At 32.6% G+C, this 27,594-nt stretch overlaps 1 protein-coding gene and 1 long non-coding RNA gene across 5 annotated transcripts; both read left to right on the top strand.

Annotated features, from left to right (window-relative positions):
- Positions 1-1,124: 1,124 nt before the first annotated feature.
- On the top strand, positions 1,125-6,772 carry LOC126726449 (uncharacterized). 3 transcript variants are annotated; one of them, XR_007655882.1, is made up of 5 exons: positions 1,125-1,475; positions 2,840-2,937; positions 5,222-5,309; positions 5,627-6,260; positions 6,484-6,772. It is a non-coding gene; the product is annotated as an uncharacterized LOC126726449 (long non-coding RNA). The 3 variants fall into 3 exon arrangements; XR_007655883.1 differs by having other exon boundaries at positions 6,022-6,260; positions 6,484-6,770; XR_007655881.1 differs by having other exon boundaries at positions 5,222-6,260.
- An 11,753-nt stretch (positions 6,773-18,525) lies between these two features.
- LOC126726448 (uncharacterized) lies at positions 18,526-23,164 on the top strand. 2 transcript variants are annotated; one of them, XR_007655880.1, is made up of 7 exons: positions 18,526-19,062; positions 19,209-19,268; positions 19,351-19,395; positions 21,329-21,433; positions 21,585-22,203; positions 22,692-22,840; positions 22,984-23,164. XR_007655880.1 is itself a non-coding variant. In XM_050431705.1 (5 exons), the coding sequence occupies exons 1-4, from the start codon at positions 18,829-18,831 to the stop codon at positions 21,377-21,379; spliced, it is 390 nt and encodes a 129-aa protein (XP_050287662.1). In that variant the 5' UTR covers positions 18,526-18,828; the 3' UTR covers positions 21,380-21,433; positions 21,585-22,452. The 2 variants fall into 2 exon arrangements, 1 of the variants encoding a protein (XP_050287662.1); XM_050431705.1 differs by lacking the exons at positions 22,692-22,840; positions 22,984-23,164 and having other exon boundaries at positions 21,585-22,452.
- Positions 23,165-27,594: the final 4,430 nt, after the last annotated feature.

Here is a 27,594-nt window from a genome sequence, read left to right as displayed (position 1 = left end):
GCGCGCGTGTGTGTGGGGGGGTGGGGTGTCACATTTATGAACACTATGTGATTGAGGTTATGGGGGAGATATAAGCAGATTTCATGTAATTAACATGTATAAAGAATATAACACAGTTGCAGAAACTAATGAGTGACAAAGAAAAAAGAACGTAACACATGCAGAAACTCCATGTGTGTGGGTGAGCATGTCGCATTTATTTTATCTTATTTTATTTTTGCTAACTTAAGGTATTTAGGGAAACTAGTGAAGCAAGTCGGGGATGGTTGTTCGCAATCATTAGGGGTTGGTACCAGCTTCTCTAGCTAAAAGGTTCGATTTCGATTTTTATACTCAACAATTCATTTAACACAAAATTAAAAATTAGATAGGAGATGTGGCGCAAAATTGAGAATCTAATTGAATTTTCCAACTAATATGAAACTGCCGTATAATTCACTAATTTATTTAGGGTCTGTTTGAATACCGCTTATTTGTTAAAAACCAAAACACTATAGTAAAATAATTTTTAAATGTGTAAATAGTACCGTAGGACCCATTTTTAATGAAAAAGTTATTGAATAAAGAGGTTTGTAGGTTCCGTGAACAGTACACGGGACACATTGAACAGTGTCATTCCAGTGGAAATTTGGATTGTCAGAGAGGTGGTGGGTCCTGTGCACAATGCACGGGACCCATTGACAGACACTCCCACGTGAAATGCACACGTCAATTTAAAAAAAAAAAAAAAAAAAAAAAAAAAAAAAAGAGGAAAATGCAAACGTAGCACCCTGGATGCTAATCCAAATGCATACTTAGTATCCATTTGGATGCGGATGAAAACACAGCGTTTTGTGTTTCACTTTTTTTTTTTTTTTGAGAAGAGTGTCACAAATGGGATTATGCACTATTTAGTGAGTCTCGTGCACCATACACTAGCCTCACAAACATCTTTTTTAACAAAACTTTTATTAAAAATGGATATCACTACACTATTTACATATTTAAAAATTATTTTACTACAATATTTTTAATTTTCAACAAAATAAACTATATCTAAACACACCATTAGTGAATTTGTGAAATACTGCCTCCAAAGTATTTCACAGCCAAGTTTCTCAGAAAAAAAAAAAAAAAAAAAAAAAAAGTATTTCACAGCCAAGATTCTATTCGGGGTCTTATATGGAAGACAAAGATTTATGATAGACTAAAATTGCATTTATGGAGGATAGCAGCAAATGTCCTCCCAACAAAAGAACTATCTAAAGTGGAAGAAGAGAGCAGCCTCCGCCTCTTTACAAACTGCCCTGGGGTGCGTGCTATCTGGTTTAATAGTCTTCGGGGTCTGACACCTAAGTGCTGAAACCTCAGCTCTCCAGATATGTTTATTCAAACCCTTTCATCTCTCTCTTATGAGGTGGATTCAAAGTTGATTCTGTTTGGAGCTATGGTTTGGGATGTTATATGGAAGGCTAGGAATCAAGCTCAATTTGAAGGTATGTCTCCTAATGTCTCTCGCCTCCTCCAAAAAAATTTCAACTCTATCTTAGAGCACAAGAGATTCAAGGCCACACTAGTCTGCACACAAACATCACGCTATTAAAAGATGTGGTCTAAGTCTGTCAGGCCTCAAATTAAAGTTAATGTAGATGTTGCTTGCAATCTTGGGAGAGCAGCCATTGCTTCGCCCATGACTAAATTGGCGGTTTTTTTCGTTAATAAACTAAATATTACTTGAGTGATATTTAAATATTAAAATGTCCATTTAAACTTTTTGTCTTACAACTCAAATTGTATTGGGCCAATCCTATCTACCGCTTGCGGCTTGGCACGTACATTGAGTGATGTTACTGCTTAATGTATTTGATTTTTATGTATAGTATAGTACTATTAAAATAATTCCATGATAAAAATGACTAATGTTTGTTTAGTTTAACTTTTGTGTAGAGGGCAAGGCACATTGGGTAAATATTAATTGCTAATTTACTCTATAATATCAGTTTGCTTAGTACTAATTCACTTATAGGATCAGTTTGCAACTGTCCAGTATAAATCATTGAAATTGGACCAGTCCTGGTCAAGATACAATGGCATCTTGCATATAATATAAACCAATTTTCTTAATCATATAATATCAAATTCTACTTCAGATATGAGAGAATTTCTGTGTATTGCAATAATGAATGAATTTGTACACTATTCCTGATATATACATAGAAGAGCGGAGACTACTGTCTCTTCCCATATTTCACTCTAATTAGTTATTAACAGAAATAACATAACTTACTTTAAGTGGATGCATAGCTTATCAATAAAAAAACGAAAAGAACAAACTTATAAATTCTGATAAACTTCTTCCTATCCACCCATAACCAATATCTTATTATGAGATTCTGTAAATAGTCACACAAGACCGAATAAGACAGCTCTGAAAGCGAAGTTTTAAAATTCTGGGACCTAATTCTTTCCAGAACTATGGACTTGTACTTGAAACAAGAAAAACATACTTTTAAGTTTTAACAGGATTCGCAATAGAATGTAGTATATACTTTTTTGAAGTTAACCTAACATTTGTATTCTTTGTTTTCCCTGCCTGAGAAAATTCTTGCCTCTTTGCACTGTATTCCTAATGTGTCTTGCATGATGAAAAAGATATGTCATGTCTGAATATCTTGTCATAGAGGCTAAGTTTGAGAGATGTGAAATGCAAATTGCAAGCTGCAAGCTGCAATTTGCACCGTATCTTCATTACTTTTTCTTAAGCTTGGGAGGCCTTTTTTGTTTAAATTAACTTAACAATCTTATTGACTGCTCCAATGTGATACAATACGTACAATAACTTTTTAATTTTCTTTTCCAGATACTTGGAAAAGCTTTGGGTGGTGGAGTGATACCTGTAAGTGCAGTGCTTGCAGACAAAGATGTAATGCTTTGTATCCAACCCGGAGAGCATTAAAGGTTTGCATTTATAAGTACTTTGTATTTCATAAATGATTTATTTCTTAACCTGCTTACTACTTTATTTAATCAGCCTTTAATTTCTAACTCTTGTCCATCTTGATCTAAAAGATTTTGCCTGGACACATTACAACACCCATTTATATTATCTGATTTAGAAAATGCTACCAAGACACGTGGCTCTAGTTTTTTAAGGATTTTATTTAATAGTGCATACACGTAGAAATGGCCAGGTTTGATTTACGCATAGTGAGTCAATTCACTTCGAGTGATATGGCATAACAACCAAATAAGAACAGAGTCAACCCAAACACAAAAATAGCCAAACAGGATTATGATGCAGTCAGGTTTTAATGGTTCAACAGTAATGCACCTCACTTTGTGGCAATACATATCCTTCTATGAGTTGGATGGTTGGCCAGTTAATTCTAGTTCTGCAAATAACATGCAAATGTATGCAAATTGTACATAGACAAATAGTGTTCTGTAGAAAAAAGTACCTTCTGGAAGAAACACCATAACAGATATTGGACATGATGTACCTGTATACTTAGTTTTTTCTGAGTGAAATGATGCATATGGATCAGTGAAGTTGAATACTACTTTCATCAAGCCTAGCCACATTTGGAACCATTTATTTTTTCTAAAATGCGGCAGGAACTTTTAGTTCTTTCCAAGTTGAGCTTCTGTTACCATGTTTTGGAGTCTATCGACTGGTCATTCTGGAAAGATTCCTTAATTTATCCGTTTGATACATATTTGTAGCAAGGAATTGTACAATTTGTAAGACAAGTTTGATACGGTTAAAGTTCAACATAGAAAAAAACATTTCATGTACTTGGATTGGGATTCTGTCTTGTTTATAAGATGCCTTCCTCCTAAATTCATTTTGAGGGTTTGGTTAGAAGTTGATAGATCTACCTTTATTCATTTCTCTTGGAAGGGTGTGGTTTCCTTCACCAAGTGACATAATCAAAGCAGTTATATGGTTGTTCCCTCGTGTCTAATGGGGTTTAATAATAAACCATATAGGTTGTGCAAATTTTTCTTTCTTTAAATCTTTCATTCAAATAAAAGGATTCTGTTGAAGCTGTAGTGAGTGAAAAATCCTAGAGCATTGAGATTTGAGTTTCTTAATATCATTGTGGAAGTAATAACTCTGCTGATATTCTTTTGTTGCAAAGGAGATAGGGATCTTGGGAGACTTTTAATTTCCAAGGGAATGATTGATTTGTCACAAGTGTTTCAAGTGTTTTCTTCTTTAGTTATATAGAAGTGCTGAAAAGATGACTGATAAAATAGCATAGTGAGGAGCAATGACCGTGGATTATTTCTTTGGAAAATCATGCCACACTGAGCACCTTTCACATATCAATTTTTTTAGCCTTTATCTGTCAGATAAATTTTTTTGTATTTGTCTTTTCATTTTGCCATTTAAAAACTTCTATGTTGCAGCCAATGAGCCTTGACTCAAATGGACATTCTCCTCTCAAAAATGTGAGTGGAGGGCTAGGTTGTGAGTTCAAAACCCACTAAGTCAAAGTAGTTGTGCATGCCATGACCCAAGAAGAGCTAGCCATATTTGTGCTATACCCCAAAGGACTAGTTTGATCTAGTAAACCCAATGTGGGATTTAGCACATGCTTGCACAATTACTCTTATCCTATCCATTCCATGTAATGTGGGGTATCACAATCTCTCCCGCTTAAATTCCTGACATCCTTGTTTGGACCCACGTTGTGTTGTAGTGCCCTTGAGCCATATGGCATTAGCAGGTAGGCTTTGATACCATTTGTCACATCCTAAGGAAGCTCTAGCTATATTTGCACTATACTACAAAAGGACTAGTCAAATTACAATTGAGGCTACTCTTAATCACTTGTATAGCCTAGTTCGACCTTGTACACTCATGCGGGACTCAACACATGCTTGCACAACACACTTATCGAATTCAATCCACATTACCTGAAAGCTGAAATATAACAGTGTAAATTACCAATAAAAAACAAAATCATGCTGCATGATTATGCCATTTTTTATAATATTAAAATGTTTTCTCTGTTTCCCAAAAAAGGAAAAAAAGAAAACATTTTCTTGAAATTGCTGTTTCTATTCGGCTGAATCTAAAATTTTTCTCCTAAAGTTGTTTACTGGTTTTCATTAATTTACTTTTTCCCATCTTCATATTTTTTTTCTTTCATTTTAAGTCTGCCATTTTCTTGGTGTTTCTGTTGGGATATATTATATGAGAGCTCACAGTTCTCTTATTGTTTATTACTCTCAGTACCTTTGGGGGAAATCCATTGGCCAGTGCAGTTGCCATCGCCTAACTAGATGTCATCAAAGATGAGAGACTTGTTGAGACTTGAGAGGTATCAAATCCACTGCCTAATGTTGTATCATGAGATGATATAGACAAGTAGGACAATAACAGCAACGTTATTCCATGATATAATTTTTATTTTCTTTAGTGGCTTAATTATCTGGAGATTCAGAGAGTATTAAAATTTCTTACTATAATACTTAAAACTTGATTTTCTATTTAGCAAAAAGGATTGTTGTGCTAATATATTTATACAAGAATGATGCATTTGATGATTAATGGAGTTTTATCCACTTCTCACTTCGGATTATATTCATCCTGACATTTTAAAGTATCTGACTAAATTGCATTTGTTGTTTATCTAAGAACCACAGAAGGAGAAAGGAAAGGAGAAAGCAGTAGTCAGCTGCAGAGAGCTTTCACAAGGCTCTAAAAAAGCCAATTTAAAATGTGGTGGAACAACAATTTCATCTGTATTATGGTTTGGAAAATAATACTTGGTTGTACTTTATGCAATACCTTCTCTGAAATTTCCTTTTAAAACTAAAGCCCAAAGGTTTTAGTAGAGCTTCTATCTTTCAATTCAATTGGATTACAAGTTGGGGTTTTCATAAATAGAGTTTACATAAATTTAGGCTTTGAAATAACTATGCTTTTTTCTCCCAGATTCATCATGTATATCTATGGCTACCTTCATTATTTTTTTTTCTTTGATTTTTTATCCCCATTTGATGCATAAATTGTCTCTTGATATTTCTCAGTTCTATAGATATGCCCAACTGGGACAGGAGTTAAGGCACCATCTACTTAAGATTCAGCAGCAATACCCAAACTACATACGAGAAGTTCGAGGTAGAGGTTTGTTCAATGCTGTGGAGCTCAACAGCAAAAATCTGTGCACTATTTCTGCATATGATATCTGCCTACAGTTAAAGGAGAGAGTTCTTGCTAAGCCCACCCATGATACTATCATCCGATTAACTCCCCCACTCTCAATAAGGTAAGGAAACATGCTTGGTGCATGTTCAAGATTTTCATGTCATTGAAACTTTCAGGTTGTTTTCATTGTGCTTTTCTTTCACATAGTTGACATATTAGTGACTGGGAAACAAGGTTGGCAAGTGAGGGGACTTTTAGGCATCATACACGAAATAGATATTACACTAGAATGAATGACTGTATTTTTTATAATTGTATGACTTACATTACCTGTACATTTTCAGTTTGGATGAGCTCCAAGAAGCCTCAAAGGCACTGAGTGATGTTCTTGAGCATGATCTACCAAAGATGCAGAAAGCAAAGCCAGAGCATGTCTCCCCAACTAGTTCTATCATATGTACCGTTGTATCGAATAACAAGCACATTACTTCTTAAGGCAATCAGTTGCTGAAATTGATATCTTATACTTTAGCATGGATTTTCAAAAAAGCTCTCTCCTCTAATTGTAGCTTTCTTTTTTTAATCTTTTTAATAGAATTAGGATACTAATCTCAATCTGGATATTTTTTTTTTTTTTTGGGGTTTAATTACAATAAATGCATTGATGAAGGAATATTACAAAACTATTAGCTCATGCCTATCTAATCCTGATCACTTTTTTTATTTTGTAAGAATCTTCTGTTTTAAATCATATTTTTCTGGTTAGGATCAAATAAGAACTCCAGTTGCTCAATGTGCCAGACTTCCGCTTTAGATGCCTCAAGATATGAATAAGCTTGGCAAGAAACCTTTGAGCTTATAGAAAATTGAGTGAGATACATGTGGTCTGTCTGATTGGAACCTTTACCATGGGAAAAGAGCATTGTTTATAATGTTCTTTTAGAATATCTTTTGTTTAATGAAGAACAAATATGCATGCCCAACGCTTCTGTGTTTGTGTAGGCTCAGCTGGAGATAGATATGAATATCATTTTTAAGACGTGGAGCTACCATATGTTTTACTTTGTCTTCTCTTGTAGTCTCTTTTATGAGGCATTGACCTCCCTTGCAGTTTGTTTACGAGGTATTTGCAAATTTTAATGCCAACAACACCCATTGGAAAAGAAACGAGAAAAAGAAACAAAGAAAAAGACTGTTCTGCCTTAAAGCTTACGCCTTGTAAACATACAAACTAAAATGATGATTGAAGGAGAATTTAGAGAGAGAACTAGAAATGTAAGGAGCCTACAATCTGTTTCTTCATCTCTTTCTCTAAATGTGATGTTGGCACTTGACACATAATCAAATTCTATTATAGGTAGCAGAAACTCCTCGTGAACAAACCACAAGGTAAGTGTCACAATATAAATCACAAGGTAATTTCATCTTTGAAGGGTATACAATAGGGCGGTACATGTAATTTGCCATTTTTTTTTAATTACTTTTAAAGTTTGATGTAGTTGAAATTGAGTGAGGGGTCGATCTGATTGGAACTTTATATGTCGGTCAGAGAGTGTTTTTAGAATGATCTAAGCTTAATGAAAAAGAAAAATGCATGGTTCGATTGTGTATAAGTGATTGGTTGTCAAGAGCATAGTACGACTTGGTCACTTATCTCTTCTATGATTGCCATACACACTATGTGGGTTTTTTTTTTTTTTTTTGGTGTATAGGGCAACTGTGGATTTACACATCCCTCTCATAGTTTCCTTTTCATTTTCCTCTCTAATAAAGCAAAGGGGTCACAAAAGAAGAATATCTATGTGTTTTACTACAGCTTCGTTGTTTTTTCTTTGATATATTTGATCTCGTTTGTACTGCTTTTCTTTTACTAGTACAATTCTTCTTTGTTAAAGGAGATATGGTGTAGACACAATAATGCAAAACTTTTGGTGGGAATTAAAGGAGGCCCTTTTTTTTTTTTTAATTAAAGGAGGTCTTTTTGATCTAGACATTTTTTGAGTAGCTGTGTTATTTTGCATCCAATGAATATCAAATTGTTTTAAAAAAAGTTAATCTTCTTTTATTATAGATGAATTTTATTTTATTTTATGCCTGGATTAGTGAATTGTCAACTATTGCTAAAATACTTTGTACTAGTTTATTTATTTATTTATAAAGTACAAATGTGTAAGTTCAACAAATTCAAAGAAAATGTTAACTGTGGCCCTCAGTTCCTTACATGGGGGATCTAAACTATTGTGACTAATAGTTCATGACATATATAAAGAATATAGCAGCATATGAGGAATGTGAGACTCTACAGACTACAATATTAAAAGCTTAAAAGGATATAAAAAAAAAAAAAAAAAAAAAACCTAGAGAGTTTCTAAAGTTCAAAATTAAAAGAAAATATTGTTTACATAAAATAGAAGAGAGTAGTCTTATACTATTAGAAGAACCAAACTATTTATACAGAAGAAGAGCTAGAGAAAAAGTAAACTAGCATATATAAATCACTACAACAAAAAAATGTTTATTACAACGAAAAAAATCGTTGCAATAACATTAGAGTCATTGCAATAGTTTTTGCGAAGTATTGCAATAAAATTTGAAGTAATAGGTTTGTGCTACAAAGATATTTTGTTGCAATAAATCTTAAATATTTTAATGACAATTTTGGTGTAATAATATATTTGCTATTGCAATAAACAATTTACTATTTTGAATATCTTGTAGCAATAGGCTATTATTTCACGAATTTTATTGCAATAGATTGTAAAGAATTGACAAAAATAATTTGGGTCAAATTATTGCAACTATATCTTTATTGTAATAGATAATTGTTTCATATTTTTTATTACAATAAATTATAAAATAATTTGAATTAGATCATTGTAATAATATATTTATTGTAACTTCATGTTATTGCAAAATTTTTTTGATTTCTTCAATTTAAGTTATTGCAAAAAAATTTCTAAATCCAATTTAGTATTAAAGCCTCTCTTGCAACTAAAAATTATAAATTATTGTAACTAATTATTATTAATGTAATAATTTACTACTTTTAAGTTACTATTGCAACGACTTTAATTTTTAGATGTGATATTACGTCTAATACCACTATACTAGTTTTGTTGTATTAAAACCTGATACTTATTTTGGTGTAGTGAAATATAGGAACATAATGTTAAGAAAAATATTTTACACCGAAAGAAATGAAATATATATTCGAATATGGGTTTAATATTTGCTATTTTGATTCTAGGAGGTGTTGTTAACACGAAAGAATCACTCACACTTTTTGGTGTTTACTGAGAAATGCAATTTACAAAGACAACCAATTATTGTTCATTTTATGACAATAAAATTAATAGTTTGGTTGCATGCCTTTACTTTGTTGCTACTATATCAATCCTCCTTGCATTTGTATGTTTGAAGCTCTATGGTAGAAGGCTATTGGTTGTTACTGGCTTCGGACTCGTGTTGGTGGGATCCATACTCTCAACAGTAAAGAACCATCCTACCCTGTTCATTGGTCGAATCATATATGGTTTTGGAGTAGGATGTATTCTACAGGTATTACTTTTTATTTTAGAATTTTAAAAATTAACGTATATAATGTTTGTGTATGATTATAAGAAAATGATTTTTTCATGAATGTTGACAATGTGATGTATGTAAACTATTACATTCTATTGTAAGCTCTTCCTATCTATATTTCAAAATTTGCTCTAGCTGAGTATGCAAACTCCTTAGCTACTAAATATCTCTATGGTTTTAATTTGGGGGGATTTGTTGTGGCATCAACCATAAATTATTTAGTGGCAGAGACCAAGTCAGGGTGGAGGTGGTTTTTTGGTCTTTCAGGAGCCTTAGCTCTTGCATCCTTGATGCTATTTGCTATTGCTCCTGAAAGTCCACATTATTTTATAGAGATGAAAGACTTTGAAAGAGCTAAAAATGCTTTTAAAAGGACTAGAGGAAGACTAATAGTTGCTGAATTTGACAAATTGGTAGCAGAGAGTAAGGGAGTTTATAGTTCCTTGTTTCATCCCTTTAGCCTCTAGTATATGCCATATCTATTTATTGCATGTGTACTAGAGATGTTTATGCAAATGACGGGAATTTTGCCATAAACTTCTTCGCCCCAATATTTTTAACTTCTATTGGTGTGTCTGCCTCTACTTATATTTCATCTATGGCAGTTGGATATACAAATTTCATTATGGTAATTTTGGGAGTTATGTTACTTGGTCAATACAAAAGACGGGTAGTACTGTGATCTTCTGCATCTGTGATGGCCTTCACATTATTTATGATATTTGGTCTACCGTGATTGAATGACTATAGCGTGGTGTACTTCGAAGTGGATGTTGCTGTTGCCATTTCTGTTTACATGTTTTTCTATGTGGGTGGATATGTAGTGATCAGTGGACCACTAGGATGGCTTAGTGTTCCTTTACCTTGGAGAACTAAATGTATGGGATCTGTTTTGACATTGACAATTTCCATGTTACTCTTGAAGAAATTAAAATTTTTTTTTGCAATAACTTAAATTGAAGAAACCGTTGTAATAACTTGATACCAATTATTTTGCAATATATTACAATAGAAATTTCAAAGAGACAACTTATTACAACAAAAATATCATTGCAATAACTAAATATCAATTATTTTACAATCTATTACAATGACAAACATGAAGTTGCAATGAATATATTATTACAATGATCTTATACTTATTTTATAATCTATTGTAATAAAAAATATGAAACAATTATCTATTACAATAAAGATATCATTGTAATAAATTGACCCAAATTATTTTTGTCAATTCGTAGAAAGAACCTCTTTAGATAAAATTGCAATACTGCTCTATTAGAGATATCATTATAGTATTTAAACTCTTTAATTAAATCTAAATAAATGACTACCCTAAATCTTTTTTCAAGAACTTATATAATATTAAGCATAACATTTGAAGAGAATATCACTAATAAGGAAACTACAATATTTTACAAGAAAGAAACATAGACTATAATTTTATTTTAACTCACTCACTTGAATACTATTAACTGTACCTTATTGCAACGAAATTTTTTGTTGCAATAAACTCAAAACTGTTGCAATAAACACTTAACAAAAAAATTTTTGCTGTGCACTATTGCAATAAAGTTTGTAGCAATAAATTATCACGACAAAAATTTCGTTGCAATAGCATTTTGTTGCAATCAATGATTTTTAATAATTTTTAAATTTAGTTATTGAAACAAAATAAATTGTTGCAATAATTTATTGCAACATAAATTTTTTTGCAATAGAACTATTACAACAATATATATATATATATATATATACTCATTATTATAAATTATTGTAACTAATTATTATTAATGTAATAATTTACTACTTTTAAGTTACTATTGCAACGACTTTAATTTTTAGATGTGATATTACGTCTAATACCACTATACTAGTTTTGTTGTATTAAAACCTGATACTTATTTTGGTGTAGTGAAACATAGGAAAATAATGTTAAGAAAAATATTTTACACCGAAAGAAATGAAATATATATTCGAATATGGGTTTAATATTTGCTATTTTGATTCTAGGAGGTGTTGTTAACATGAAAGAATCACTCACACTTTTTGGTGTTTACTGAGAAATGCAATTTGCAAAGACAACCAATTATTGTTCATTGTATGACAATAAAATTAATAGTTTGGTTGCATGCCTTTACTTTGTTGCTACTATGTCAATCCTCCTTGCATTTGTATGTTTGAAGCTCTATGGTAGAAGGCTATTGGTTGTTACTGGCTTTGGACTTGTGTTGGTGGGATCCATACTCTCAATAGTAAAGAACCATCCTACCCTATTCATTGGTCGAATCATCTGTGGCTTTGGAGTAGGATGTATTCTACAAGTATTACTTTTTATTTTAGAATTTTAAAAATTAACGTATATAGTGTTTGTGTATGATTATAAGAAAATGATTTTTTCATGAATGTTAACAATGTGATGTATGTAAACTATTACATTCTATTGTAAGCTCTTCCTGTCTATATTTCAGAATTTGCTCCAGCTGAGTATGCAGACTCCTTAGCTACTAAATATGTCTATGGTTTTAATTTGGGGGGATTCGTTGTGGCATCAACCATAAATTATTTAGTGGCAGAGACCAAGTCAGGGTGGAGGTGATTTTTTGGTCTTTCAGGAGCCTTAGCTCTTGCATCCTTGATGCTATTTGCTACTGCTCCTGAAAGTCCACATTATTTTATAGAGATGAAAGACTTTGAAAGAGCTAAAAATGCTTTTAAAAGGACTAGACTAATAGTTGCTGAATTTGACAAATTTGTAGCAGAGAGTAAGGGAGTTTATAGTTCCTTGTTTCATCCCTTTAGCCTCTAGTATATGCCATATCTATTTATTGCATGTGTACTAGAAATATTTATGCAAATGACGGGAATTTTTGCCATAAACTTCTTCGCCCTAGTATTTCTAATTTCTATTGGTGTGTCTGCCTCTACTTATATTTCATCTATGGCAGTTGGGTATACAAATTTCATTATGGTAATTTTGGGAGTTATGTTACTTGGTTAATACAAAAGACAGGTAGTATTATGATCTTCTGCATCTGTGATGGCCTTCACATTATTTATGATATTTGGTTTACCGTGATTGAATGACTATAGCGTGGTGTACTTCGAAGTGGATGTTGCTGTTGCCATTTCTGTTTACATGTTTTTCTATGTGGGTGGATATGCAGTGATCAGTGGACCACTAGGATGGCTTAGTGTTCCTTTACCTCAGAGAACTAAATGTATGGGATCTGTTTTGACATTGACAATTTCCATGTTACTCTTGAAGAAATTAAATTTTTTTTTTTGCAATAACTTAAATTGAAGAAACCGTTGTAATAACTTGATACCAATTATTTTGCAATATATTATAATAGAAATTTCAAAGAGACAACTTATTACAACAAATATATCATTGCAATAACTAAATATCAATTATTTTACAATCTATTGCAATGACAAACATGAAGCTGCAATGAATATATTATTACAATGATCTTATACTTATTTTATAATCTATTGTAATAAAAAATATGAAACAATTATCTATTACAATAAAGATATCATTGCAATAATTTGACCCAAATTATTTTTGTCAATTCGTAGAAAGAACCTCTTTAGATAAAATTGCAATACTACTCTATTAGAGATATCATTATAGAATTTAAACTCTTTAATTAAATCTAAATAAATGACTATCCTAAATCTTTTTTCAAGAACTTATATAATATTAAGCATAACTTTTGAAGAGAATATCACTAATAAGGAAACTACAATATTTTACAAGAAAGAAACACAGACTATAATTTTATTTTAACTCACTCACTTGAATACTATTAACTGTACCTTATTGCAATGAAATTTTTTGTTGCAATAAACTCAAAACTGTTGCAATAAACACCTAATGAAAAATTTTTTGTTGTGCACTATTGCAATAAAGTCTGTAGCAATAAATTATCACGACAAAAATTTCGTTGCAATAGCATTTTGTTGCAATCAATGATTTTTAATAATTTTTAAATTAAGTTATTGAAACAAAATAAATCGTTGCAATAATTTATTGCAACATAAATTTTTTTGCAATAGAATTATTAAAACAGTATATATATATATATATATATTGTGAGTATGCCCGGGTTCTTTAAGTTGTTCTTCCGTAAACTCCACTACACAATGATGAAGACGAGGGTGGATAACTACTGTGCATATTATAGCAGTTTAATAGAAGGTTACCTCTCATCTATCTTCAGCTTAGCAGTTGTTGTAGCCACACCATCGTTCTTCATCTGCACAAAGTTGGGAAGAAAATGGCCTTTGTTGTTAGGGTTTAGTTTGTTATTCCTGGGATCTACCTTAAGCTCTTCAACAACATTTTAATAATTTTTAAATTAGGTTATTAAAACAAAATAAATCGTTGCAGTAATTTATTGCAACATAAATTTTTTGCAATAGAACTTTTACAACAATATATATATATATATATTGTGAGTATGCTTGAATTCTTTAAGTTGTTCTTCCGTGAACTCCACTACGCAATGATGAAGATAAGGGTGGATAACTACTGTGCATATTATAGAAGTTTAATAGAAGGTTACCTCTCATCTATCTTCAGCTTAGCTATTGTTGTAGTCATACCATCGTTCTTCATCTGCACAAAGTTGGAAAGAAGATGGTCTTTGTTGTTGGGGTTTAGTTCATTATTCCTGGGATCTACTTTAAGCTCTTCAACAACATTTTAATAATTTTTAAATTAGGTTATTGTAACAAAATAAATCGTTGAATTTTTTTGCAATAGAACTATTACAACAAGAGTATAAGAAAAGAAATGTTTTGCAAAGAAAATTTTTTCAAGGAGAAGAATTTTTTTAAAAAATAATCTTCTGTAAATGATTTTTTTAAGGAATTTTCAAAAAAAAAAAGAAAAAAAAAAAAGAGAAGTTTTCTAAAGAAAAAAAAATGAAAAAAAAAAATTTATGAAAAGAAAATTTCAAAAAGAGGATATGAGATGATCCACAAAGCCATAATATGCCCTAAGTTTTGGGCCCATTCAAAAAAAATTTCAAATCAAGAGAGCCCAAGATCATGAGTATACCATAGATTTTGGAGAAAGGCATTGGGCTATAAAAGTCATAACATACCCTAGGTTTTGGATTGAAATTCAAAAATCTTTTTCAAAAGTAAGAGAGCCCAAGATCATGAGTATGTTATAGGCTTTATTGAAAAAAGTTGAACCCATCCATACTTTGGGAAAGTTTTGAAACCCTAAAACCCAAAGATATAGGTAGCTTCCTAAGCGTCCAATGAGGATTAAAAGAGGAAATCTTTTTGAACCAATTGACCAAACTCTTCAAATTAGGGGCAAGGCCCATTTGAGAATGAAAGATAAATGGATCAAACTTTTGAAACTAGGGGCAAGCCCTCACGAGGGAGGAGAGTGAACATTCAAGATGAGTTTTGTAATGGCACAAATAAAAGGCTTTGATATGTTGAGATATAATTTGGTCACCCTTTTTTCAAAAGAAATAAATAAATAAATAAAAATCCAAAAAGAAAAAGAAAAGATGTGGACTTCTAAATGTCATGGCCCATTTTAAATACAAGTTGAAATAAGTTTTTCATGAAAAAGAAATTTTCCAAAATATGTTTGGCTTGCATTATAAATAGGGCATTGATCTTTGTGTTTAAATTGTTTGATGAGACCTTTTTCATACGGTCTAATAGAGCACAAGATGTGAACTAACCTTGCAAAATTCATGTATAACCTATGCTTAAGCCCAAATGAGGAAGAGAGGGCGAGATGAGTGACTTGTAACTGGTTCTAAGCCTAAAGAAATAAAAAGAGAAAAGAAAAGGAAAGAAAGAAATGAAATTGGGATTGGATCTAAATGAGGCAAGGAGAGAGTGTGAGATATGTGAATGATGTAATTGGGCTTTAAGCATAAGGTAAAACATGAATTTTGAAAGATTGATGTAGTTCATTTTATTTCTAAATCCAAGATAATGAAATGATACAAGATTTAGAATACGAATGGGCCATACATATAGTCCCCAAGTTGATGCAAGTAAGAAAAGTTGATTAAGACATTGGGTCCAAAAGTTTATTTGATTAAATTCATTGTAAACAATTATCTAAGTGTGATTTAGTAAATGAACACATGTCATTTGTCATATACTGGTATAGAGTATATCTATATGTTTCATTTTAATACTTATTTTAGTAAAATCTCCTTATAGCCTTAGGCCATGATGAAGTCTATAGCCATATTTTGTCACTTTTTTCTCTCTCTCTTTTTTACTGTTAAGTGCTCATTTGAGAGTGTGCTTTAAAATTGAACTTTATCAAAATATAGCCTTTTGAAACTCTACTTTTATTTTAGGTAAATTTGTTCAAATAGTCTATTTAAAAAAAAAATTGCAAAATAAGATATACTAGATGAGCACTAAAACTCTTTTACTAGTTTTCATAAATCCGCTCATGCAAAATATCCATAACCCAAATAATAGAATCAACCTAAAAGAAATAGGATTTTCCCCAAGTTCAGGTACATGTTTCACATTAGCCAAAGTCTTCGGAATCGCATCAAACATCTTAACTTTTACTACATTTATTCCCCAAAACTTTACATTCCAAATTATTAGCCAACATAATAAAACCTTCACATGAATATATATGAAAGGAGCAAGTGGAATCTCATCAAATTTGATAAAAAAATTACTCTATAGTGTCAAATCAGTCTTTATTCCAACACACATGAAAGGAATAATTCAAATCCAAAACTCGCAATTTTTATTTATTTAATATGTATTTTGCTAACCATTAGAACATCACCACAATCTTTATCCTCTATATATATTAAAGTAGTCATCGCATTTGCCAACTTCTAAGTATCACAACTTCTCTTGAAATCTATTAACTTTGCTTTTAAGTTCTTGCATGGGTATTAACAATTTTTCATCTATTAAAAGAATGATTTATCCAAGAAAATATCTTAACAATTACATTTAATCACAAATTATACAAAAGTTGACAAATTTTCATGGGAATTTACGTGTTACACAGATGAATGGAGGGATAAAACCGACTTCATATTTCCCTTTTCCACTCAACCAATAATCTAGATAGGATGTTATTCTGGTTTGTCTCCATTTTCATGAAACAATTCCTTAAGAAATGCAGCTGATGAAAATTCTTCCCATGCAACATACCCTTATCACGGGGGATATTGGGTTTTTGCCATTATTTTACAAAAATAATAGCAATATATTCCTATTTTGAAACTATTTAGATTTGTGTCCTCATTTTTGAAACTGGATTTTAACAAAATCGAGCTCTGTATCATGGGATCATGTCAAAGGTGGAGGCATTAGTAGACATGGCAAAACGGGCGGGTCGGGTCGGGTTCGGGTCGGGTCAATCGGGTCACGGGTCAAACGGGTCACGGGTCAAAAACGGGTCATTTTAATCGGGTTGAAAACGGGTTCGGGTCAATCGGGTTGCGGGTCGGGTCGGGTTGGGTCGGGTTGACCCGTATTTTTCACATGAAATTTTTTATTTTTTATTTTTTTTATTTTTTTATTTTTATTATAAAGAAAACAATATGTATTTGCCATTTGGATAGTTATGCAACATATTATTTGATGTAAAATGCATTATTTTGAATTCACTACTTATATCATGAATAAACTCAGTTAAACTTATTAATACTTATTCAATAATTTTAAAATTATACAAATCCTAACATTGCTATCTAAAACAAAACAACACAAAGATAAGTAAAACAAATATACAAGTTTTATTTTTACACAATATCAACATTCCCAAAAAAAAAAAAATTACAAATGACTTATTGGATAACTCATTTGATAAAGAATAAAAACATATAAGAAAGTTACAATTTTAAATTTTAATTTTATAATCTATTATCAATTGTGGTTGACACTCTATTTCAATTTGAGATATATATTAAAGTTTGATTGCTTACTTACTTATACCTAGTCTCTTTTATGAAGGTCATATCATTGTTAAGCAGCACACACTCTAGGAAATATCATAATTTATTTTGAAAAGCCATTTATTTTGAACATAAATTGTTAAAAAATAGATCTAAGCATTCATAATTTATGCTAATTTGATATTTTGGCTTTACTAGTTTCACACTTGTGAATGTGTCTCACACATATTTACAATTTTAAATCTGTTTTTAACTTTATTGTAACCAGATTATCTTGGCATGTACTTTGCTATTTGATATCTAAAAATCTTTACTCATTACAGAATGCTCAATCATTTATTTTTCAATTAATTTGCATGCAGTTATGTAAATGTATCAATTGTTTCCTTAAAACTCACAATAAACAATTAAACCAATATTGTCTTAATTTCACTATTTTTTTTTACCAAAAAAAAAAGTTTTAAAAAAAATGGTTCGGGTTCGGGTCGGGTCGCGGGTCGGGTCGGGTCGCGGGTCGGGTCGGGTTGACCCGCACAAAACACGGGTCGGGTCACGGGTCAACCCGTTTTTGCTTCGGGTCAAAAAAATCGGGTTCGGGTCGGGTATTTTTCGGGTCGGGTCGGGTCGGGTCAGAAAATTCTGACCCGTTTTGCCATGTCTAGGCATTAGTTCCAAATGGGATGCACGGGGGATTAATCAAACACCATCAACTGATATGGGGTTGGGCCTAAGGCCTTCGGAGGCCCAAAGCTCTCCAGTGGGAAATACAAATGTACTAGTTGGCCCGTGTATGTCAAGCCTAAGAGGTTATGAGCCTGGAGAGTGGAGAGAATGCTTATCTTAGCCCTTGTTCCTCAAGCCCAATATTTTGATGAAGGGGTGATTTCGGAAACGGCTTCGGCTGATTTTCCCGTGTTTATTTTGACAGACTAAAAAAGTGATTGGAGGTCCCAAGTAGGCTCTGTAACAAGTCTTAGTCTAGACCCTGTTTCAATATTTCTTTTTATGTTTAAGCTTTCTTGTCTCTGACCCTGTTGTTGTCTGTGTAAAAAACCCAAAATATTCTTCGTTTTTACTACTTTTTTAGTGACTGCATAAAGAAGTAAAAGTTCGAACAAATTATGGCTTTGAAATAGTTTTGTGCTTGACTTTTTCATGTCAAATTGTTGATTCAATATGTTGTGGGGTTCATGCAATGTTGAAGTATATGCTGTTCTGCAATTCTGCTACAGGAAAATTTCTGGTACCCTAATCCATTATCCCTTTCATGGTTTAAAATTAGTGAGAAAGTTGTTAATGGTGCGCATGTATCAAGTTCAACGAGTACGTGATGGGAAACACTTTGCTACCCGAAGAGTAGATGCGATACAGAAGGGAAACATTGTATTCACATTACTAGCTCCATTTCAGGTATGAGTTAATTGCATGCCATTGAAATTTTCCTGACTTGAGTTTGGCCAGCGGTTACTTTGATCATCATGCATTTTGGTTGCCATGATTTTTTATGTGGTTTTGAAGGTGCGAATATTTAACATTCGATTAAGCTGATTTTACAGAAAGAAGAAGGGTTTGAACACCAGGAAGTAACAATGGCTTCTGTACCTGCTCCAGAGATGGTAACTAATATGTGCTTTCCATTTTTTTATTAAACATTTTCCCATTTCTTGCTGTTTTTAATTATTGAACTCCAACTTGCAGCTTCCATCGATGGAAGAGACGTCTCACGGATCCACATCTTCCAAGGTAAGATTTCTACTACGCAATTCACAGGTTATTGCTATCTGCCCTTGCATATGGACATTCCGTATCTCCACTAGTTAGATTAAACGATTCATCTGTCCTTGTGTATTGCATATTATTCTATCATTTATTGGTTCTCGATTATTGTTTTGTTTATTTGTTTTCTTGCTGGTGCGTTTTTATGTACTGTATAATGATCACAGTAAACACTAAGTTTGGGGTTTTTTTAAAAGAACAGAGTGTATTTGGAAGTTTTAAAAGAAGGCACAGAAATAACATAAATATATAGTTTTATTATTATACCTGACGCCTTTTTATTTATTTTTTGTCTCAAAATAGGGATAAAATTGTTAATTTACTGCCATTTCTTTAAAGGATTGAGTGTTCCTCCCACTTCGAGAAGGAATGTTTAGAAGGGAATGAGATGGAATGAGCATTCTCTTCTAATCATTCTATTCCTTCCTAATAAACTCCCAAATAGGAAAATGGTTGGAATATTCTTAAAAATCCCTTTCAATTGTTCCATTCCATTCCTCCCCCCACCCCCCGTCCCAAATGGAAGTTAGTTTAGCAATTTGACAAGGAAAATCCTATTAGGCAAACCTATATGTTTCTCGGACAATTTATAAAGTCCTAGACTATAGTTCTTGTTAAATTGGAATTTCAGAAATTTGTTGGAGAGCTTTATATTATGATCCCATCTTTCAATCTTCATTTGGGAGTTCATAAGGAAATGGAATGAAATGTATAAGCAAGGGAAAGGAATGAATTGGAATTAAGTAATCTTGTTTGGATGTTTAAGAAGAATGACTTGAAGAATCTGTTTATGAATCAAGAAATTCAAAATATAGGAGAATTAGTAAATTCTTTATTTGTTGTTCAGTAACTTTTAGGTTTGGTACAAGGCTGCCTCATTAAGCAACCAAAACCATCTTTAGGATTTAAAAGAAGGTAAGTTATATATTATATAGGAATTCACCATTCAAAAAAAAAAAAATATATATATATATATATATTAAATAGGAATTCACCATTCCATATGATGTTTAAATGTTTAAAGATATAAGGCTAAGGATGAATGTCCACCTTTACTTGCTTTGAAGATAAGATGCTATCTTTGGTATTGTCATGCTCACTATATATTTATCTATGCTACATGGGAGTCTTAGGATACAGGTGGTATGGTTGATGGTACACTTCTCTACCAGGCTATAAAAAAAATCTACATACATTCATGAGTATAAATTCAGTTTATTTTTTTTTAATGAGTAAACAAATTTCATTATGAGAGAAAAGGGTCACAACTCATGGGAAGTACACAAGAGATACACCAAAGAGTCAAGAATAAGTTTAAAAAAACAAATGAGAAATTTAGATGAGGTAGAAAAAAGAAAAATAATCACTTGGCAGCAAATGCATGCAAGCACACCTACACACAGACACAGTGCTTTCTCTATATCAGATCCTATTTGATATAAGCTTGTGAGCCTCCAGCAAAGTAGACCGGGATAGCCTTCCAGTTAGAGCCTAAGAATAAAGTGAACCATAATTATGTCTGTATTTGGCTTCACTTGAAGACAGGAACCAGAAAATCTGCCATATATGCGACCTGTCAACTTTTTTAAACTGAATTGTATTTAATGCTATCATTACTTTTCTGCTAGTTTTAGTAATTGATAGAGACAAGCATGGGACATTGTTTCATAGCTCTGTTCTGTCTGCTTATGTTTTGTTTTGAGTACTGTTGCTTGTTTTTCCTGGGTAATGTGTGCTTTGCAGTAATTGTGAAATTGGATGGATTTTCATTGTTATTGTACCTAAAGATCATCTTTTGATTATGAGCCTAATAACTGAATGAAAGATGTTGTTTGGTTAGATTATTTACTCTAATTTTTTCATCTTACATAGCTAAAATGTTGGTGTTTGGCTGATTCAGGACTTATGGGAACAAGGTGGCCACTACAAATTTCATCCATTGGCCCATTGAGATACAGTTTTGTGAGCCCAATGCTTCAACCAATCAGACTAAATCTCCTCCAAGGTTAGCCTGGTTTATTGTGTTGGATATTCATCTTTTCCTATGGGCTAAATATGCACATCACTTATTATAGAAATATGAATATGGTTTTTGCTGGCATGCAAATCCATGTTTACAAGCCACATCTTTTGAGTACATTTTATTTTTATTGCAGTTTGAGGTATTGAGCAAAAGGCAACTCTCTGATGATCAGGCCTTGCATAGGCAAGTAAAACCATTTTATAAATATATATATATATATATATATATACAAGGTGGGTTCTGCTTTGCTTGAATAAAAGCTGAGCAGAATATCTCATAATGAATGAGCAATGTGGCCTTTTGTATTGTTCTGCGTAGTTTTTGAGGGAACCTTATACTGTAATTATTCGTATATTCCAGTTAAGTTAACATGCCATATCATCTATGTGTCATATTTACATGATTGAAAATCAGCCTCACTGTTATTTTGACCCTTCGTAGAGGTCAGGATGAAAATTTTTGTTGGTGGGCCTTGCCCCAAGAAAGGTTTACTTGGCATATATAGAAGAGCTCTTGGGACAGTTTACCAGCACAACTAATGCTCTATGCAATGTTTAATGTACTCTTAATCAAATATAAATTCGAATATTATTAATGGTATCTGGATAAAGGTCCAATTTACTTGGCTTTATTTTTGTTCCTATTTACAGATGTGTAGTGGCATATAATTCTGATCTGATATTTCTTCAAGTAAGTATGAATACCCACCATAGGAAGAATTTGAAGACAAGTGCTGTTAGTCTGGACCACTGGTAAGTGTCTGTGTCATATTACCAGATGATTAATCACCAAAGTGTGTGGCCAATATGCCAAAATTGATTATTGAGTACTTTTATATTCAATATCAATTTAAAAATATAGGGCCTGTTTTTATAATGTAGCTTAAGCTGTTATATGTCTGAAAAAGATGACCAAATCATAGTTTGCTAACATGGTTCTTGATTTTAAACGAGAAGCATGAAGTGAATTCAGGTAACTATTGCCTTGTAGCAAACTGCATTTTTAAAAAATCGGACAACTCCTTTTGTATTGCTGAATAGATGCACTGCTACAATCATTTATCAAATGATGTTTCTGGCCATTTCTTGGAAGTATCTCTGTTGGCAAACTTAAATATCCTGACATACATGTCGTCAACTATTGTATGTGGATTTAAGTTCATGGTCAAAGTTGATTGAAGAGCATTCCTTTGCCACTTTTTTCAATCATTACTATAAGCTTGTTTTCAATTCCATCTCAGGATGCACTTTCACCGGCCTCTCAGAGCTGATGACTGCCTATTATTTGTGCTTGCAAGTTTGTTTTGGCTTTTTCCCCCAGATAAACAGTCCCGCTGCCTACAATGCACGTGGTTTTTTTTCTGCTAAAATTTTCAATAGAAGGAGAGAGGTAAAGATTTCATTATATGTTCATAAATAGCAGAAACAACCTTCTTTATTCTTCTTTAATTACCTCCTACTCTTTTTGCTGTTTTCTCTCCATCCAAGTGATGTCTGTGTCATGAACCAATTTACACATGTTTTGATGAGCAGCATGTTGCATCGGCAACTCAAGAGGGCCTAATTAGGGTGATTAAAAGTCCAATTCCACCTGTGACTTCGAAGCTGTGAACTGGTTGATGCTAGGTCATGTCAATGGAGTATTATGCTGAACTTTTGGTTATCCATCAGGTTTATGTGCCAAGATCTCCTTCCTCCCCACCCCCCCCCCCCCCCCCCCAAAAAAAAACTCCCCCTCTCTCTATTTTTTTCTTTTATATTAAATATTCAATAATGATTTGTGCAATTGTAACAAAAATGAAAAAGGGTGAAAGTTAATTATTCCGACTATGTAGCATTTAAGATTTGCTTTTTCTCCGTCTCTTTCTTTTTCTCTTGAAAAATTATATCATGATAAAAAGCAATGACATGCATCATAAACCAGAGGTATAGCCCTCACAATATGTTTAAGGCAAACGGTAGTCTGCTGGTCCCTTTACATGAGTTATGACTCAAGCTACATGCCATTGGCTAACCCAGTAATCATTTGAGGCATATTGTCCTATATTACTTTCAATATTGTGGATCTTGTGGGAGAAAGCTCATTTTGAATACATTGGTCCCCACTCCCCGCGGCTCTTTGAAGTAAATTAAAGAGAAGAGGGTGAGCTTGCGATACTATAAAGGGTAAAATGCACTCGCATCCCTTGTGATTTGAGCTTTGTCTAATTCTTGTCACACACTCGTTATTGCACATTTCGTATACACTTCATACCCACATTGTTTTTACTGTTTTCAAAACACCATTTGAAAGGGAGTGTGTATTGAGTGTGCAATTGCAAGTGTGTAATAATCATTACTCTTGAAGTTCTATTACACAATCTTGGTTCTTTCAATTTCTAGTTGTACTCCTTGTGCAATTTAGTTGGTTTTATTTTTTTATATCAATATTTCCTTTCACTTTTTTTATTTACTTCATTAATGGAAACTATTCACAGACTTGCAAGTGGCAAGTGTTCTAGAACTCTATATGACCACCCAACACACCCCCCCACCCACCCCCCCCTTAATTCATTCCCTATGGTAAGAGTATTGAAGGAGAGGAATGGATTAGTATTGAAGAGCAAAACAGGGTGAAAAGTGAAAACAGTTTGCCATCCCTAACGAGACTGTATTAATTCTGATGAAAGTAAGAAAAATGTGATAGAAGGAAGAGGAATAGATTAGTATTTTGAAGATGATACTAAGCTATACACAAAAAGGTTAAATTATATATAAATCATTTATACACGTACTTATAGACGGTAAGCGTGTGTGAATCTTGTAGTTATTGGTTTGGAGTCCATCTCATTTTGCCCTTTCACATTGTTCTTGTTTATCTAATGATTTTGGAGTCGCTCAAAAACCTAACTATTAGGTGTTAGCACTCATTACATTAAAGCTCTATTAATCCTAAAAAGGATGAACTACGGTTGATTTTTTGTTTTGTATTTTCTTGTTCTTTTTTGAGCTCCGTAAAAAATGCTTCCTCAAAAGGAAAACTCCCTTCCCAACTTGCTGAATTTAAGGGATCACGGTAGCTTTGCATTGATGTTCATGGGAGGAAAAGTGTCACGTTAGATAAAACTTTGTTGCACGGCAGATATGTTCTGGTGTCCTTGAGTTCCTTTACGTACACAGCATCAAGCATAGACCCAATGATCCCACAAGTGTTCAAAGCTCATTTTTCCCATTTTGAGTGGGCCCTAGTAGATATAGAATGACCTTTTTTCCCTCGGCGAAATTTGCTGAATAGTATCTTTTCCCAATTAGACTGTTTTTGGAACTCAAGTTTCAATCCAAAATCGAGTTTATCAAACTCGAGGTCTAACTAATATAGGTCTGACGTGGAATTAAAAAAAAAAAAAAAAAAAAAACCCACATGGAACTTGAGTTCTAGCTCGGTAAAAAAAATTTATCCACTAGGAAATCGAGTTTACTAAACTTGAGTTCCTGCCAACAAAGTTACAAAATTTTTCCAAGTCACATATCAACATCTCTCTCTCTCTCTCTCTCTCTCTCTCTCTCTCTCTCTCTCTCTCTCTCTCTCAATACTGCCATTTCTCACTCTCACTCTCCTCCCTCACTCTAACTTTTAGGTCTATCTCTTGTAACCTCTTGTCTTCCTCAATATCTTGTCTCCCTTAGTCTCTCGTCTCTCTCAGTGTCTCCTCTCTTCGTCTCTCTTATTCGCTCTGCCACTATGTCATCCCTTACCTCTTGCTCAACAGACGACGGCCTCTCCATTAATGGCAGTGACAAGTGGCAGCACTCCATTTGAAAACTAGGCAAGCTCAATCTTTTTTACCTTACTTATTTGTGAAATTTTGTTAGGGTTCTGTTGTAAATATGTTTTGGGTTCTAAATAATATGTTTAAATTTGTTTAGGTTTTTTGAGGAATTCCTTTAAGTTTGTTTAGGATGTAATTAATTGAATGGGTTATGGACTAGATATTTGAGTACATTATTCTGTTAGATGAATTATGTGGTTGTCCCCAGTGAAGATTTGTAACTATTGTTTCCTCAAAAAAAAAAAAAAATATATATATATATATATATATATATATATATTTGTGATTATTGTTGTGATGAGATGTGCACTTGGGTTCTTATTTTGCTATTTTATACTACCTAAATGCCAAGCCACTAGATTCCGCAAAAATGAGAGAAGGGTTTCCTCTAATTGGGTATATAGTCAGTCGTTCCTCTCTATTAACCAAATTAATCGGTCCTTTTCCACAAAGGCATTCAATGAATCAAGCAGGACTTGTTATTAGTAGATAGCAAGTTTCTGGCACATGCAGTATAGTATCACAGTGTCGCCGATGCAATATAGTATTACAGTGTTGTCAACGGTCCAAATCCAGTTTTTTCATAATTTTCTTTTTCAACTTCTTCAAAATTGATCTCCCATCATTTTTTTTGCTGAATAATCTCTAACTTTTTACCATACCCTTCATATGTCACTCCATAAGTCACATTACTGCGAGACTCCCTCCTCATTGCAAGCACATTCAAAGTAAAAAAATTCACTAAAAGTTAGTGACAAATATAACCCTTTTATCCGATTTGAACTATAAAATATTGTCTTCAAGCGAATATAAAGATAACATTGTATGGTCCACCAAACAATTATAAATAATTGAAATTCTATTATCTCCAAGCAAATATAAAATATAACATTGTATGGTCTGCCAAGTAAAAACCACCAAACAATTATAAATAATTGAAATTCTACTATCTCCAAGCAAATATAAAATATAAAATATAACATTGTATGGTCCGCCAAGTAAAAATAACATTGTATGGTCCACCAAATATAACATTGGAGATAATATTTTTGAAATTTTCAAGCAAATTTTTATTAAAGATAATATTGTATGATTAACCAAGCAAATATAAAATATTCTCTTGAATCAAATATAAATATTCCAATTTTTATACTCAAGCAAATTTTTATATGGTCACTAACCTTTAAAAAGTAAAACTCGTTACACATTACAAATAACAACTCATTACAAATAACAACATATTGCAAATGATAACAACAGGTTATCCATACACATTACAGATAACTACCCATTACAAAGAAAAACCCATTACATATTGCAAAGAACAACCCATTACAAAGAACTAATAACACATTACTCATAAACACCATAAAAGTAGTATGTATATATATATCTACCAAAAGAAAACTTATAGCCAGAGCTAAAAAAAAAATTGAAAAATGTTTAGATATTTACCTACAAATTGAAGAAGAAGGAAGCTTTTAATTTTGTAGATCGATCAATAAAAATTGTTGGGTGTGAAGTAAACAAATAGAGTTTGGGCGTGTGAGAGTTGGGACAGGTGAGAGCAATTGAGGGAGACAAAGTGTGATCTATGAAATGTACATAATCTGTGAGTTATGAAAACTGAGACAGATGGGGCCGGTGCTGAAATTAATTGGAACTCGAGTTTAGTAAACACAAGTTCCCTTTTTTCCTATATTTTTCTCCAAAAAAAATGAGGGGGGTATTTATAGAGATGCTAAAAAGATGAGAGTTTGTCTTTTTTTCCTATTTCTGGCCCGGTGTTTGTGCAGCTGTTTGTAGGACTTTCTGAGCTCTGTTTTCTTCAAACTTTATATTTCTGAAAAGCTCTGAATGTCTAGTTTCCAATGGTCCTAATCTTGCAAGATTTGGAGCTACGATCGTTGAGATATCGTGTTCAAAAGGAAGGTGATGCAGTGTTGAATATTTTGTGACGTTTTTCCTTAAAAAATTCGTATCTTCCAAATTGTGGTAGATCTCATTGAGCCCTTTTTATGGAGGAAGTCAAGACCTTGTTCTTCAAGTTGGCTTAGTCAGATTGCTCCAGTTCTTTTCCAATCAGGACAGTTTTTTTTTTCGCAAAGTTGGCCCAAAAACTACTTATTTTTCCTGGAAAGAAAGGTGAAGATTTTATTAGAGTTTTTGGTATTTTAATGATATCTAATCCGTTTTAACTTTGATTTTGGCCTATAAACTATCATTTTGAAGAGAAAAATATGCCCCACGAGACAATTCAAAATTCAACTCGATCTGACGGTTGGATCAAAAAGTCAATTTTTTTACCATATCGGACTAGGGTTTTGGTCTTAAT

Source organism: Quercus robur, chromosome 5 (genome assembly GCF_932294415.1).
Source record: "Quercus robur chromosome 5, dhQueRobu3.1, whole genome shotgun sequence".
Taxonomy (NCBI): domain Eukaryota; kingdom Viridiplantae; phylum Streptophyta; class Magnoliopsida; order Fagales; family Fagaceae; genus Quercus; species Quercus robur.
The sequence above is the reverse complement of the archived record's forward strand: the minus strand, read 5'-3'. Positions and strand labels throughout refer to the sequence as shown.